Source organism: Chiloscyllium plagiosum, chromosome 30 (genome assembly GCF_004010195.1).
Source record: "Chiloscyllium plagiosum isolate BGI_BamShark_2017 chromosome 30, ASM401019v2, whole genome shotgun sequence".
In the NCBI taxonomy this organism is placed as follows: domain Eukaryota; kingdom Metazoa; phylum Chordata; class Chondrichthyes; order Orectolobiformes; family Hemiscylliidae; genus Chiloscyllium; species Chiloscyllium plagiosum.
The window spans coordinates 37,448,592-37,463,482 of record NC_057739.1 but is presented as its reverse complement, the minus strand read 5'-3'; the positions used below and the strand labels follow the sequence as shown (position 1 = coordinate 37,463,482).

Below are 14,891 nucleotides of genomic sequence, written 5' to 3'. Positions count from 1 at the left end.
AGCACTGTCCTTTGATGTGAAGGGCAGTGTTTGTCACTGGCCACCCGGGTGTTTTCCTATCTTCCTGGTGGTGGAATTTGAATAAAGATTCGTGCACTTTGTGTCTTTCACTGTATCTCACACCTGCACACACACACCATGGGTGCTGGGGAAAAAATAAACACTACCGCACTTAGGTGGTAGTGTGGGGGTTAAAGGAAAAAAACTGGAGTGTCCACTAAAAGAAAAAAATAAATAAACAGGAACGTGAATAAAGATTCGTGCACTTTGTGTCTTTCACTGTGTCTCACACCTGCACACACACACACCATGGGTGCTGGGGAAAAAATAAGCACTACCGCACTTAGGTGGTAGTGTGGGGTTTAAATTATAAAGGAAAAAAAAAATAAAAAGCTTCAATACGTTAGAGCCCAGGTGAGAGAGAAAAAAAACAGGAACGTGGGGCAGTACAGTGGCTCAGTGGTTAGCACTGCTGCCTCACAGTGCTAGAGACCTGGGTTCGATTCCTGCCTCAGATAACTGTCTGTGTGGATTTCCTCTGGGTCCTCTAGTTTCCTCCCACAATCCAAAGGTGTGCAGGCCAGATGAATTGATCATGCTAAAACCATGGGTCACTTGACTACAGAATGAGGAGAGGTGGGCTGGTAAAAGATAAAATCACCATATTCCTCCCAAAAGAGGGCTGCTCTTTTGAATAAGATGATAAACAGGAATGTTAACAAAAAAAAACAGGAACACCAAAGGTTCTGTTCACTCAGAGCTGGCTCTGAGGAAGCTGGACCAGTATCATATACTTTCCACATGTAAATAAAGGGTGACTTGGTGATGGGATACAGGCCTCTGTGGAGAGAGGTCAATATCCACTCACCAAGTAACCACTAAATACAGAATACAGGCAAGTTTTTGTAATGCTCATGAAATTAAAGAAACAAAATTATGCATTCAACTTTTACTCAGAAACAAAGTTCCCCCTTACAATATCATAAAACTGTCAATCAAATATGGCAAATGGAAGTCCCAATTAATAAAACATTAATCCACATAACTCCTCTTTAACTTATCCAAATAAATTCACAATCATTGAAAAACCATTTAAATTACAGTTATTACAAGGTCATAAAATGGTCAGAAAATGCTACTGCCAGTCACCTTTGCATCAGTATAAATAACCCACGATCTGGCTGAGTCCACTGATCATTGGACTTCAGATGAACATTCACCTTGCAAAACAAATATCTAGCCATCTGTTCAGTCTGTTCCTGTTGGCACAATTGCCAGATGACTTCATTACGAATGCTTGACTGAGCTCTTAAAATACTGGAAACTAGGATGAGTGTGGAATGGATTTCACCACATCATTTTTAAGGCTCTTTGTTCTCCATTCTGACACAGAGGGATACAACAAAATCTAGGCCTTCCAACCGATACATGCTGCTATGGAAAATAAGCAGTAAGCACTTGAAAGGTTGAATGTTCACTTACTGAGTACATTGAGTATGTACATTTTTGTCTCTTCTCCAGCAGGATTCCATGCCACACAAGTGTATATTCCTGTGTCTGAAACCAAAATTCCTTTTATATCCAAGGAGCTACCATCTGAGGTCAAGCTACAGGATGAGAAGAAAACAAATATCCCATGATCAAATAGACAACCAATATTTTGCATTACCAATTACTTTCACTCAGTCTCACATGAGGCTAGTGAAATAGGCTTGATCATATGGCCTGGTGCCATCAACCAAATCAATTCCAATTGTTTGTCAAATTCAGTCACAGGTTTTTAGTCCTGACAGCATAGATAGACATTTGGTGGAAGGCCTAAGAACCAAGGGACAGTGCTTTAATGTGATTAGAAAAAGAACCAAAGACAACAAATATAAGGAAACACTTTTCCACATGCAGTGAGTAGTTACAAACTGGAATGCTTCACCTGAGCATGGCAGAAGCAAATTCAATAGTGACTTTCAAAGTGGGAACTGGACAAAACATCTGAAGGGTAAAAATAGTTTGCAGGGCAATAAAGAACTTGGGGACTGGATTGAATTTTAACCCCAGGACCGTGAACACTCCAACCAGAGAAATGGTCTCTCAGCATCTATCCTGTCACGCCCTCAAATAATTTTACACATTTTAAAGAGATCACCTCTTATTCTTATAAACTCTAAAGGGTATAGGCCATTGTACTTAATATATAATCACACCTTGCAAATAATCTTTCAGTGGCGATATGTAAAAATAAATACACACTCACTTGAAGTGTGCTTTTGTCAGTGTTTCTAATGGTTGGCCCTCTTTGAACCACTTTAGAATGGGTTTTGGTTCTCCTGTAGCCACACACTCCAATTTCACATCTTCATTCTCTATGGCATCATATTCAGTAGGCACAGTTGAGCCAAGAATGCTTGGTGGCACTAGTTAGTGAGAAAGGAATAACATGAAATGAACAGAAAATTCATGAACATAACCGTTATTTGGAAAATGTATTTTCTGATTAACATTCGGTGGCCAAGAGGAATTAGATGGATTGTGGATTATAAACAGGCACGCTGATAATTAAGTGCCTTAGCAAGCTCATATGCTGTCTTTGCACATGTAAAGATAAAGAAAGAGTTGCATTTATACTGCACCCGTCACCTCCTCAAGATGTCCCAAAATGCTTTAGCAAATGAGGCACTTTGGAAGTCTAGAAAACTGATGTAATATAGTAAAGGATTTTGAAGTGCTTTTCAATATCAGCTGACAACCCGAAACAATTGGAGGTAGTGTGGGAAATGGAGGTGATATTCAGTTAAGTAGGGGATGGTTTTCTGAAATAGGTTTCAATTGTCATTATGACTCATTTTTCATAAAGCTTTATTAAAAAGATGGTGTGAAAACATCATTGTAATAGAAATTAAAATTACTTGTGATAGGCAAAAATGTGCCATTATTGTACAGTGTAATATAAACACAGCAAGCTACACAGTAGGTCATGTGGATGTGAATACAGTAAAGGCAGTTTGACGATGGCACTGACGTTTAGCTGTACATTCTTCATACATTCTGAACAGTTTACAGCCAAAACATTCATATGTCACTTTTATTTAGCAGGTGGCAACTTGCTGTGTATTTCTACCTATGATGAGGCTGCTCCTTTAAGAAGTGTATTCTGATCTTTTCCTTCAGAGGGGTCGTAAAGTTAGAGGTTTTGATGTGTCTGGAAATACCTACTTGAAAAAGCTTTTAAGTGTTCTTTAAACCACTTATACAATGAAAGAGGAGTGACCAAGTCTCCTAATTCAGCGTTTGGTTTGGTTTTAGCAAGCTGTTTCATTTGCAGCTGCTGATTAAGTTTTTGCTGGGTACCCAGAGAAGCTGCTGAGGCCCCAAAGAAGCAGCTCCATGCTGATTCTTCCCACACTGACAACTCTCCTGTAAGAACCTGTGTTTGAATTTACCTTTTTGCCAAGGGGTATTTATGGGATGTTGCAAGTATTTGGAACAGCATCATTAAGTTGTGACAGAATCGTTTGGGTTTTCAGATAGGTTAAGTTATTCTAAGTTCCTTTCTTTTTGTTCATGTTTCATTCAATCGTCTATGAATAAATCCTGTTTTGTTTAAAATTGAGTGGTTGGGCCAGCTGCATCACCCCTAGAATATCCACTGAAGACCTGCTTAAAGTAACTAGAAAAGTTAAGTCTCGGCTACCTTCTTAAAATATTCTAAAGGGTCTGGCCTGGTCCATTACACAACATTCTCAGTTCTTTTTATCTCTTTATTTTATTTCAAACTCCTTGACAGATCCCATCAATACAGAACTCAGTTTTCTATAGTATCAGCACTTGTACCACTCAGTCAAAGAGATGAGAGTTCAATTCTTATTCTAGAGACTGAAGATCAAAGTCTAGACTGATACATTGGGATAGTGGTAAATACGAAGCATCACATTTTAACTTGCATCATCTGATTGTTACATTTGAGACAATTCATAGACTAAACTGATTTTTCAAAATGAAGAACCATGGACTAAAATGGCTGCAATGCTCACTTCCTCGCAAACTGAGACAAGTGGTATGACCTATTAGTAATAAATTAAATTATCTGCCCTGAAATAACAATTTTTTGTAAAAACATTTAGGACAGGGAACTCAATCATGAAAAAAAATTGCATCTCCCATTTGCCTCACATATATATAATAATTTCACATATTGAGAGATTAAAGGCTTATAGCCTTTCCAAATTGGCTAACTAACAATGAAGCTAGGCTCTGGAGTAACTACATTTCAACAGCTTTGAGCAGCAGAGCAAAGAAAAGAACGTGAATTCATATCAGCAGTATGGAAGGGTTGCTCTCTGTCTCCCCATTTGTCTTGCTCTTTATCTCAGAAAAACAGTATTGGGTGGAAAAGCAACTTGGGAAAACAACCATTAACAGAGAATTCAAGATATCTCCATACTCTGTGACTACTTCAGATGTAAAAATCAAGCATCAATCAACTTTCGCCTTAGGTTTATAATCCAACAACTCAGAGACTCTAAGGACTTCTAAACTGTGTAGCTTCACTTTTGCCAGTCTGCACAAGACACTTTCCCCTGGTATTCACTATGATACCCATTGTGAGAGTTTACTGTGCACAAACTTGCTGCTGTGTTTCCCATATTACAACTGCATCAACGTTTCAAATATACTCATTAGCTTTAAATTATTTTGAGATGTCTTGAGTGTGCTATTTAAATTCAAGTGTTTCTTGTCGTTATTTTTACATCGTGGCTATCAGCTAGCTCAGTAAAAACTTAAGAATTCATCTTACCTTGAATGAAGAGTGAGAAATGTTTACGAACTTCTCCCTCAGAATTCCTTGCCAAGCAGGAGTAATTCCCAGAATGGAAAATCTGCAACTGGATGGTTTGGAGTCTACTACCACTGGATAAGATATGCCAATCCTGGCTGTTACTACTGTCTGTTAATAAAATTTTGTTATGATTTATATTTCTGCAAAATAACATTTCTGCAAGTAACAAGTGCTGGGCAATGACCATTAACAAATAGAGATTAGCTAACCATCTCCTTGACATCCAATGACATAGTCTTCGCTGAATCCCACAATATAACACCCTGTGTGTTAATAATGACAAGAAACTGAACTGGACATCCACATAAATACTTTGACTACAAAAACAAGTCAGAAACTTGAATGACTACATTTTGAAAAGTACTTCATTGTCTTTAAAATGTATGGAACTTATAAAAGGCACTCTTTAAATGCAAGTGTTTTTACTTTGTCTCAAGGTTTCTTCAACTATGGAGAACAGCAGAGGAACGATTACGTCATAGAAACATATAGCACAGAAGGATGCCATTCACCTTGTTATGTCTGTGCTGGTTGTGCTAAGACCCACACCCTAGTCTTACTACCATTTTATTATTATTTTGTCTATAATTCTGTGACTTCCTCACCCTCAACTCCCTTTCCTAGATTGTCTGCAGAATTAGCTAACTTCTATGTTGCGGTGGGAGCTTATTCCATGCCATAATCTCCCCCTTCACCCTTCCCTCCCCAGCCTGAATCAAATGTGAGATAGCAGTTGCCCACTGTTAAACAAGCTGTCTTGGCACAATAACACTCTGGCATCATAACAGATCAGAGGCTAGGAAACCTGCAGTAAATAACTTACCTTCTGCCTCCACAAACACTCTCACCATCTTCAAGACAGAAGTCAGGAGTATAATGGAATACTCCTCACTTGCCAGATGAGTGCAGCTCCAACAACACTCAAAAAGCCTGAGACTATCCAGGACAAAGCAGCTGAATTGGCATCACATTCACAAACATTCACTTCCTTCATCACCAATGCTCAGTATTAGCAATGTTTACCATCTATAAGATGTTCTGCAGAAATTCACCAAAGCTCCTTAGAGATCACCTTCCAAATCCACAAGCATTACCATCTACAAGGAAAAGGACAGTACATACATGGGACCACCAGAACTTCAAGTTCCTCTTCAAGCTAATCAGCATCCTGACTTGATAATATATTATTGCTCCTTCATTGTCTCTTAGTCAAAACCCTGGAATACCCTCCTCATGGCATTGTGAGTCTAGACCGAGAGGTGTTCTATCAAAGCATCTAATTATCTGGAAAACTTCCTTGAGGATACCTCTGGAACTTTTTTCGCTTAATTCTTTCATGGGACATGGGCATCACTGGCTGACCAGCATTTACCACCCATCGCTAGTTGCCCTTGAGATGGTGGTGGTGAGCTGCCTTCTTAATCCACTGCAGTCCATCTGCTATTGGTTGACATACAACAAAATACAGATAGGGAATTCCAGGATTCTGACAAAGCAAATAAATGATGACATATTTCCAGGATAGTGAGTGGTTTGGAAGGAAACTTGCAGGTGGTGGCATTCCCATGTATTTATTGTTCTTGTCCTTCTAGATTTCCTCCGGGTGCTCCGGTTTCCTCCCACAGTCCAAAAATGTGCAGGTCAGGTGAATTGGCCATGCTAAATTGCCCGTAGTGTTAGGTAAAGGGGTAAATGTAGTGGAATGGGTGGGTTGCGCTTCGGAGGGTCGGTGTGGACTTGTTGGGCCGAAGGGCCTGTTTCCACACTGTAAGTAATCTAATCTAGATGGAAATTGTTGTGGATTTGGAAAGTGTTGTTAAAAGATCTTTGGTGAATTTCTACAGTGCATCTCAGGTTACATACTGCTACTACTGAGTGTTGGTGGTGGATGAAGTGAATGTTTTTGAATGCTAATTTAGCAGGCTGATTTATCCAGGGTGTGTCAAGCTTCTTGAGTGTTGTTAGAACTGCAGCCATCCAGTCAAGTGGGAATATTCCATCACACTCCTGACTTGTGCTTTGTGGATGATAACTTTGGGGAGTTAGGAAGCGAGTTACTTGTTGCAGTATTCCTAGCATCTGACCTGCTATTATAGCCACTATGTTGACATGGTATCTCTACTCTAACCTGATAATGGAAGGAAGGTCATTGCTGAAGCAGCTGAAGATGGTTGGGCCTAGGACACTACCCTAATGAGCTCCTGCAGAGTTGTCCTGGAGTTGAGATTACTTACCTCTAACAACCATGACCATCTTCCTATGTGTCAGGTATGACTCTATCTACTGGAGAGTTTGCCCCCGGATTCCCATTGATTCAATTTTTGCCAGGGCTCCTTGATGCCACACTTAGTCGAATGCAGCGTTGACATCAAGGGCTGTCACTCTCATCTCACCTCTCGAATTCAGCTTGTTCATGTTTGAACCAAGGCTGGAATGAGGTCAGGAGTTGAGTGGCCTTGGGAACCCAAACTGGGCATCACTGAGCAGGTTAATGCTGGGCAGGTGCTGCTTGACAACACTTTTGATGATGCCTTCCATCGCTTTACTGATGATTGAGAGTAGACTGAGGTGGCAATAATTGGCTGGGCTGGATTTGTTTTGATTTTTATGTACAGGATATACCTGGGCAATTTTCCACATTGCCTGGTAGATGCCAGTATTGTAACTGTATTAGAAGAGCTTGTCTAAGGGAGCACCAAATTCTGGAGCACAAATCTTCAGTATATTGCCAGAACGTTGTCAGGGCCCATCACCTTTGCAGTATCCACTGTCTCCAACCGTTTCTTTAACTGCACGGGTATCTGTAATGCTGGGGATCACTAGAGCAGGCCATAACGGATCATCCATTTGGTACTTTTGGCTGAAGATTATTGCAAAGGCTTCAGCCATATCTTTTGCACTGATGTGATGGGCTATTCCATCATTGAGGATGGGGATATTTGTGGAACCTCCTTCTCCAATGAATTGTTTAAATGTCTGCCATTCATGACTGGATGTGGCAGGACTTGAGGTTAGATCGGATCTGTTGGTTGTGGGATTGCTTAACTCTGTCTATCACTTGCTGCTTATGCAGTTTGGCATGCAAGTATTCCTACTTGGTGGCTTCACCAGGTTACACCTCATTTTTAGATTCGGCTCCTGGCATGCCCTTCTGCATTCTCCATTGAACCATAGTTGATACCCTGGCTAGATGGTAAAGGTTGAGTGGGGAATATGCCGGGTCATGAGGCCACAGATTCTGCTGGAGTACAATTCTGCTGCTGCTGATGGCCCACATCGTGGATGCTCAGTCTTGAGTTGTTAGATCTGTTTTAAGTTTGTCCCATTTAGCACAGTGGCAGTGCAACACAATATAATGGAGGATATTTTCAATATTAAGGCAGGACTTTGTCTCCACAAGGACCGTGCATTGGTTTCTCTTGCCAATACTTTCATGGACAGATGTACCTGCAGCCAGCAGATTGGCAAGGATGACATCAAGTATATTTTTCCCTGTTGTTGGTTCCGACACCACCTGCTTCAGACTGCTATGTCCTTTAGGACTTGACAAGCTTGATCAACAGTGATGCTGCGAGCCATTTTTGGTAGTGGACATTGAAATTGCCCATCCAGAGTATGTTTTTTGCCCTTACCACCCTCACTGCTTCCTCCAAATGTTATTCAATATGGAGGAGTAATGATTCAGCAGCAATAGGAAGATTGTACGTGATAACCGGTAGAAGGTTTTCTTGCCCATGTTTAATCTGAAGCAATGAGGCTTCATTGCACCACGAGTCAATGTTGAGGATTTGTATGGCAACTCCCTCCTGACAGTATGCCACCACTTCAACTTGGCCTGGCCTGCCGCTGGGATTCAACATGACCAGGGATAGTGATGGCGGTGTTTGGAACATTGTCTGTAAGACATAATTCCGTGAGTATAACTTTGTCAGCTGTTGCTTGACCAGTCTGTGAGCCAGTTCTTGCAATTTTGGCACTAGCCTCCAATTAGGAGGAGGACTTTGCAGGTTGACAGGCTGTTGTAGTGTTGTTTTTGCCTGGGTCAATTCGAGGTGGGCTGTCCGACCTCATTTCTTTGTTGAGACTTTGTAGCAATTGATACAACTGAGCGGCTTGCTAGACCATTTCAGAAGACAGTTGAGAGTCAATCACGCTGCTGTGTATCTGGAGTCGTGTAGGCCAGACTAGACAAGAATGACAGATTTCCTTCCCTGAAGGGCATTAGTGAGTTAGATGGCTACTTCCTAAGAATCTTTTTATGGTCATCAATGGATTCTTAGTTCTGGATCCTTTTTTATTGAATTCAAATGTATTTGCCATTGTAGGATTCAAACCCATGTTCGCAGAACAATAGCTGAGTTTCTGGATTAATGGTCTCCCGAGAAGTCCACCTGGCCATCATCTCCCCATATTCTATGGAGAATACTTCCAACATTTCCTACCTGTCATAGGTTCTTCATTCCTGGTAACATCCAGATTTGGAAGTCTTTTCTTCAAAAGGTGCTCGAAGCAGTCTTAAATATTTTTAAAGGCAGAGATGGATATATTCTTGATAAACAACAGGCAAAAGGGTATTGAGGTAGGTAAGGATGTTGAGTAATCAGATCAACTATGATCTTACTGAATGATGGAACGGACTTAAAGGGTTGAAGGACAAACCCATACTCCTAATTTATAAAAACCAATCAAATCAGAAACAAAAACAGAAGTTGCTGGAAAAGCTCAGCAGGTCTGGCAGCATCTGCAAAGAGAAATCAGAGTTAATGTTTCTGGTCCAGTGACCTTCCTGTGAACAGTTCTGAGGAAGGGTCACCGGACCTGAAACGTTAACTCTGATTTCTCTTCACAGATGCTGCCAGACCTGCTGAGCTTTTCCAGCAACTTCTGTTTTTGCTTCTCATTTGTAAGTTCATATATATCTGTACAATACATTTCCTGTATTTTACGGATTGACTTAGTGTGATGACCCAGAATGATCCACAATACCCAAAGTGAATGTTTTTCCAAACTATTGCCCTATTAATAATTTTATGCTTTTAAAATTGCTTTTTATCCACTTATCCAATGTTTTATTCAGTAATATGCCTAGCTCAATGACATTTCACTTTTTAAAACAAACATAAGTTAATTTTTATCTAGAATAAACACCACAGAAATGTGCTTTCAGCACAACTTGCCTCTACTGATGTTTTTATTCCATACAAGTCTTTTCCCATTCCATCTACTCCATCTGAGCCCAACATCAACTCTATCTATTCCATTTTCTCTCATGTGTTCATCTAGCTTCCTTTCAAAAACATCCACACTACTTGTCTCAACCACTTTCAGTGTTGGTGTGTTCCACAGTCTAACCAAATCAATGACCATACTGACCATACCCAGTCCTACCTAATAGTTCTCCATCCTTGAACCAAGTGATTGTGGGTGGTGGAACTCCCAATGACTGGCATGATAGGCCAAAGGCATTGCCAGCTGTCTGATTAATAATCTCTTCTAAAGGCTCTTCAAAAGTTGGTGGGGCTGAAAAAAAGGAAGAAGAAACATTAGTACAAAAATAAAGAATGCCCGTTATCAACTTGGTGCTTTTTGCAATTGTAATGAGCTGAAGGGGCTATTAGTTGGTGATAAGCACATTTCCCATTCATTCTGCACCACCAGCCCTTTAAAAATTCGAAGTTGTCTTGGTAGCATTGGGATCATAAGACAACTTCTGAGATTTTGAAAACTAGCCTAAACTGGGTCCGAACTCGGTGAACATAAGAAAATCTAACCTATGCTTTCTGTCCCACAGAAGGTGAAGCAATGTCCTAGTGGTATTGTCACTAAAGTATTAATTCAGAAAGCCATCTAATGATCTGGGGACTTGGATTTGAATCCCACCATGGCAGATGATGGAATTTGAATTCAATAAAAATTCGGGCATTAAGATGACCGTGAAACTATTGCCTATTGTCAGGAAGAGAATCCATCTGGTTCACTAATATCCTATAGGGAAGGAAAACTGTTGTCTTTGCCTGGTTTGGCCTACATGTGACTCCAGAACTACAGCAATGTGGGTTGTACCTTAACTGTCCCCTGGGCAATTAGGGATGGGCAATCAATACTGGCCTGGCCAGAGTCCACGTTCTGTGAATTTAAAGAAAAAACCAAGGTGATCTTCTGGTGGTTTAGGAGCCAAGCCAGTGCTGCTACATGCTTTAGGATCCTCAGAGTATTTTAACCTGGTTTTAACACTGCCTGATACAGGAGGGAGGAGAGAACAGAGTGCCAGCACAGAGATAAAGTTCAGTGCATATCAAAGATCACCTGCTGCCTTCCAGGAAAATTGCAGAAAGAGTTTTAGGAAAGTTTTTTTTAATGGAAAGGGACACACTCCTGCTGCTGAAGGTCCCCATGATGTGGCGGTGCAAGTGTTGGACTGGGGTGGACAAAGTTAAAGATCACACAACATCAGGTTACAGTCCAACAGGTTTATTTGGAAGTACAAGCTGCTGGAGCTCTGCTCCGTTATCAGGTAGCTAGTGCTGCAGGATCATAGGACACAGAGTTTATAGTAAAGGATCAAAGGTCTTCTGGGATTTACGTGTCAATGAATCAAAACCTGCAACCCATTCTAATTGATTACAGACTGAACAGCTATCAAGGTTTGTTCAATACATGTCATCAGTTGTATGATACTGTGATCTTTTACTATGCTGGTACAATCCATTAAACCAAGGGCTCTACCCGAGTCAAACAATTTCCTGAAGGCAAGTTTTGCATCATAACTTTCCAAAATTGAGATCCAAAAAAATGTTTAAAATATACTCAGGAAACAGTTGTCTGAAGTCTAATGTGCTCCCATGCTTACAGTGTACATTCAGCCTGAAGGTCCTTTTCATGTGTCCAGCCAGGTTGGCAACATTGCACATATAATGCCCAGAATCTGTAACCTAAAACCACATGAACAAAAATCAACAATGGGCAAACTAATAGGAAGCAATGTGTTATTTCGTGCTTTGAAAATCAAAATGAAAATTCAATTGCAATAACATTGTGAAACATGAGATTTAGTAGTAGAGAGAAAGAAGCTGAAAGTTGAAGCTAAGCTAAATACTAACACATCAGATGGTAAGATCTTTTTTATATCCTGTTCAGATTAGACAAAAGTGCTTTGTGTAGAAAAGGAAATTGAGCTTCTTAGAGGTAGTGTCACAGTGCAGGAGATATTGGAGGTCCATTGCAAATCAAGGAAGATCTTAACAATGTTGACATGCTGTACAACAATTAGGGATTGGGGCAAGTGGGGGCATCAGTACGAATGTAGTTCTGCATGCATATTTCCCAGAGCCTTTTACATCTAGCCATATAAAAGAACTTTAATAAACGTGTTGAAGATGAATATGATTTGTTATTTTCCCACCACGAGACGATTAATTGATGAACAATCTGTAACTATTTACAATATGCAGGTGTAAATTTGGGGTTTCTTGGTCAGCCAGAACTATGTGGTAGCCACAATGCGAAAACCTCCTAATGCAGGTTCTTATGACGACAAGCATCAGCCACATATACAAATAGTACAAAGGCTACTTAGTAAGTTAAGAGCCCATGGTGTTGGGAGACTGGATATTAGGGTAGATAAAAAATTGGCTAACTAATAGAAGACAGAGAGTTGAGATAAGGAGGTCATTTTCAGGATGGCAACTTGCAACTAATGGAGTGCCACAGGAATCAATGCTGAGTCTACAATTATTTACAATATATACTCATGATTTGGATATTTTTTATTCATTCATGGGATGCTGGCATCGCTGTTGGAGCCAAATTTATCGCCTGTCCCTAGTTGCCCTTGAGGAGGTGGTGATGAGCTGCTTTCTTGAACTGTTGCAGTCCTTGTGCTATAAGTAGACCCACAATGCCACTGGAAGGAATTCCAGGATTTTGACCCAGCAAGGGAAGTAAAAGTACTATTGTCAGGTTTGTAGATGAGATAGACATATTTTTAATCAGTAAGGAAACCAAGAATTATGGGCAAAAGGCAGGGAAAGTAGAGTTGAGAATGATCAAATAAGCCACGAACTCCCTAAATGGTGGAGCGAACTTCATAACCTACTTTTGCTCCAGCATATTAATAGCAAACAAACAAATTACAATGTTAACTTGTGGTCAACCTTTGAAATATCAAATACAGGTATTACCTGAGCATCTTGTATTTGGAGTATTTGACCGTCAGATAGGATATGGGTTCCATTTACCAAAGCCAGATGGTGATCATTCTTATACCACATAACAGTAGGGACTGGTACTGCTTCTGCTTCACATCTGAGAGTCGCTGTCTCTCCAGCACGGATTGTGATGGCCTCAGAGTAACTGTCACCATGGTATTTAATGGAGGGTGGGACTATGGAGGTCGAAATTCAGAAGACATTGATCAGAATATCTAGGAATACTGTACTTTCTGCTGCTGCAAATAGGTCAATGGCTAACAAGCCAAATGTAATATTCTTAATTGGTCATGGCACAAGAACTACAAAAGTTTATCAGTTTATATTTTAAGCTGATCACAATGCTTCACAGTAAATCAATAGCGCATTAATTCATGCTAAATGTATACACCACTATCATTATTCTGGATCAGTGGTGCTGGAAGAGCACAGCAATTCAGGCAGCATCCGACGAGCAGCAAAATCGACGTTTCGGGCAAAAGATTAGGAACTGGGCAGAACTTTTAGGATTGGATAGAAGTATCTTTAAAACTGCATTTAACTAAGCTATTGGAGAAATGTAGGAAAAGCTTTACCTATAACCTAAGATGTGTTGCACCTTTATTTTTAGGATACAGGTTTGCTCGCTGAGCTGGAGGGTTTGTTTTCAGACATTACGTCACCATACTCAGCAACATCTTCAGTGAGCCTCCGAATGAAGCCTTCATTCAGAGACTCACTGAAGATGTTGCCTAGTATGGTGACGAAATGTCTGAAGACAAACCTTCCGACTCAGCGACCAAACCTACATCCAGAACCTCAACCTGAACTACTAATCTTCTCAAAACTCACTAACCTTTATTTTTAATCATTCACAGGATGTGAATGTTGCTAGATAGGCCAAGCGATTATTGTCCATCCTTAACTGCCATTGAAGAGTGGAAAAGAACTGCCTTATGCAGTGCAATTACAATCAGGAGAACCTAGGTGCTCTTAGCAAGTGATCCCCATGATTTTGACTATGCTACAGAGAAGGGTCAGTGATTTAGTTCGAAGTCAGGATGGTGTATGGCACATGAAGAGAAACTTGTAGGTGGTGGTAATCTCATGCATCTACTTACTGGCATTGTCTTTCCAGGTGGTAGAGATCATGGATTTGGAAGGTGCTTTTGAAGGAGCCGTGGTGAGGTACTGCAATACATCTTGTAGATGGTACATACTGCTGCTACTATGTGTCAGTGATTAAAGAGTTAATATTGAAGGGTGGTGGATGGGGTGCCAGTCAAGTGAGCTACTTTGTCACAAATGGTGTCAAGCTTCTTGATCCTAAACTGAAAATGCCAGCCACTGATCTCAGATGTCGTTTTGGGATGGGTAGATTGGAAAATAGTGGTCACAATGAGATTAGCGATGATTTTATCAAATGGTGGAACAGACTTGAGAGGTTGAGTGGCCTTACTCTCGCCCTTAATTTGTATACTCATATGTTATGTTCATGGGTTGGTTGAGAACATTCTCTTTTACATATTTTTCCCACTAACAGATTTTGACTAATAGATCACGAGTTGGTTGTGATACTCACGATACACATGGAGGTGAATGTCCTTCATATCTCTCCCTGCCGCATTGGTGGCAACACAAACGTAGTTGCCATTGTGTTCTGTCTTTGCTCTGGGAATGTGAAGGATATGACCACCTGGAACAGAAATGAGATCAAGTCAGAGATTATTCAACCATAATCCAAACAAATTGTCAAAATAAATATGGAGTAATTTGTTCTGTTGAAGACTGCACTACAAAGAGTAGAACAACTGATATCGAGCTATTCTCTTTAGGATAAGCAAGAACTCTTTTTAGAGAGAGTTCAGCCT

At 40.4% G+C, this 14,891-nt stretch overlaps 1 protein-coding gene across 1 annotated transcript in view; it reads right to left on the bottom strand.

Annotated features, from left to right (window-relative positions):
• Nucleotides 1–14,891, bottom strand: part of LOC122564614 (hemicentin-1-like) — a 429,834-nt gene that overhangs the window by 125,292 nt on the left and 289,651 nt on the right. Inside the window, exons 58-64 of the mRNA XM_043719704.1 lie at nucleotides 14,603–14,716; nucleotides 13,015–13,217; nucleotides 11,685–11,766; nucleotides 10,223–10,354; nucleotides 4,793–4,942; nucleotides 2,252–2,411; nucleotides 1,483–1,607 (exon numbers count right to left, since the gene is read on the bottom strand). Of these exons, the coding sequence (XP_043575639.1) occupies nucleotides 1,483–1,607; nucleotides 2,252–2,411; nucleotides 4,793–4,942; nucleotides 10,223–10,354; nucleotides 11,685–11,766; nucleotides 13,015–13,217; nucleotides 14,603–14,716 (966 nt within the window). The remainder of the gene's footprint in view (nucleotides 1–1,482; nucleotides 1,608–2,251; nucleotides 2,412–4,792; nucleotides 4,943–10,222; nucleotides 10,355–11,684; nucleotides 11,767–13,014; nucleotides 13,218–14,602; nucleotides 14,717–14,891) is intronic.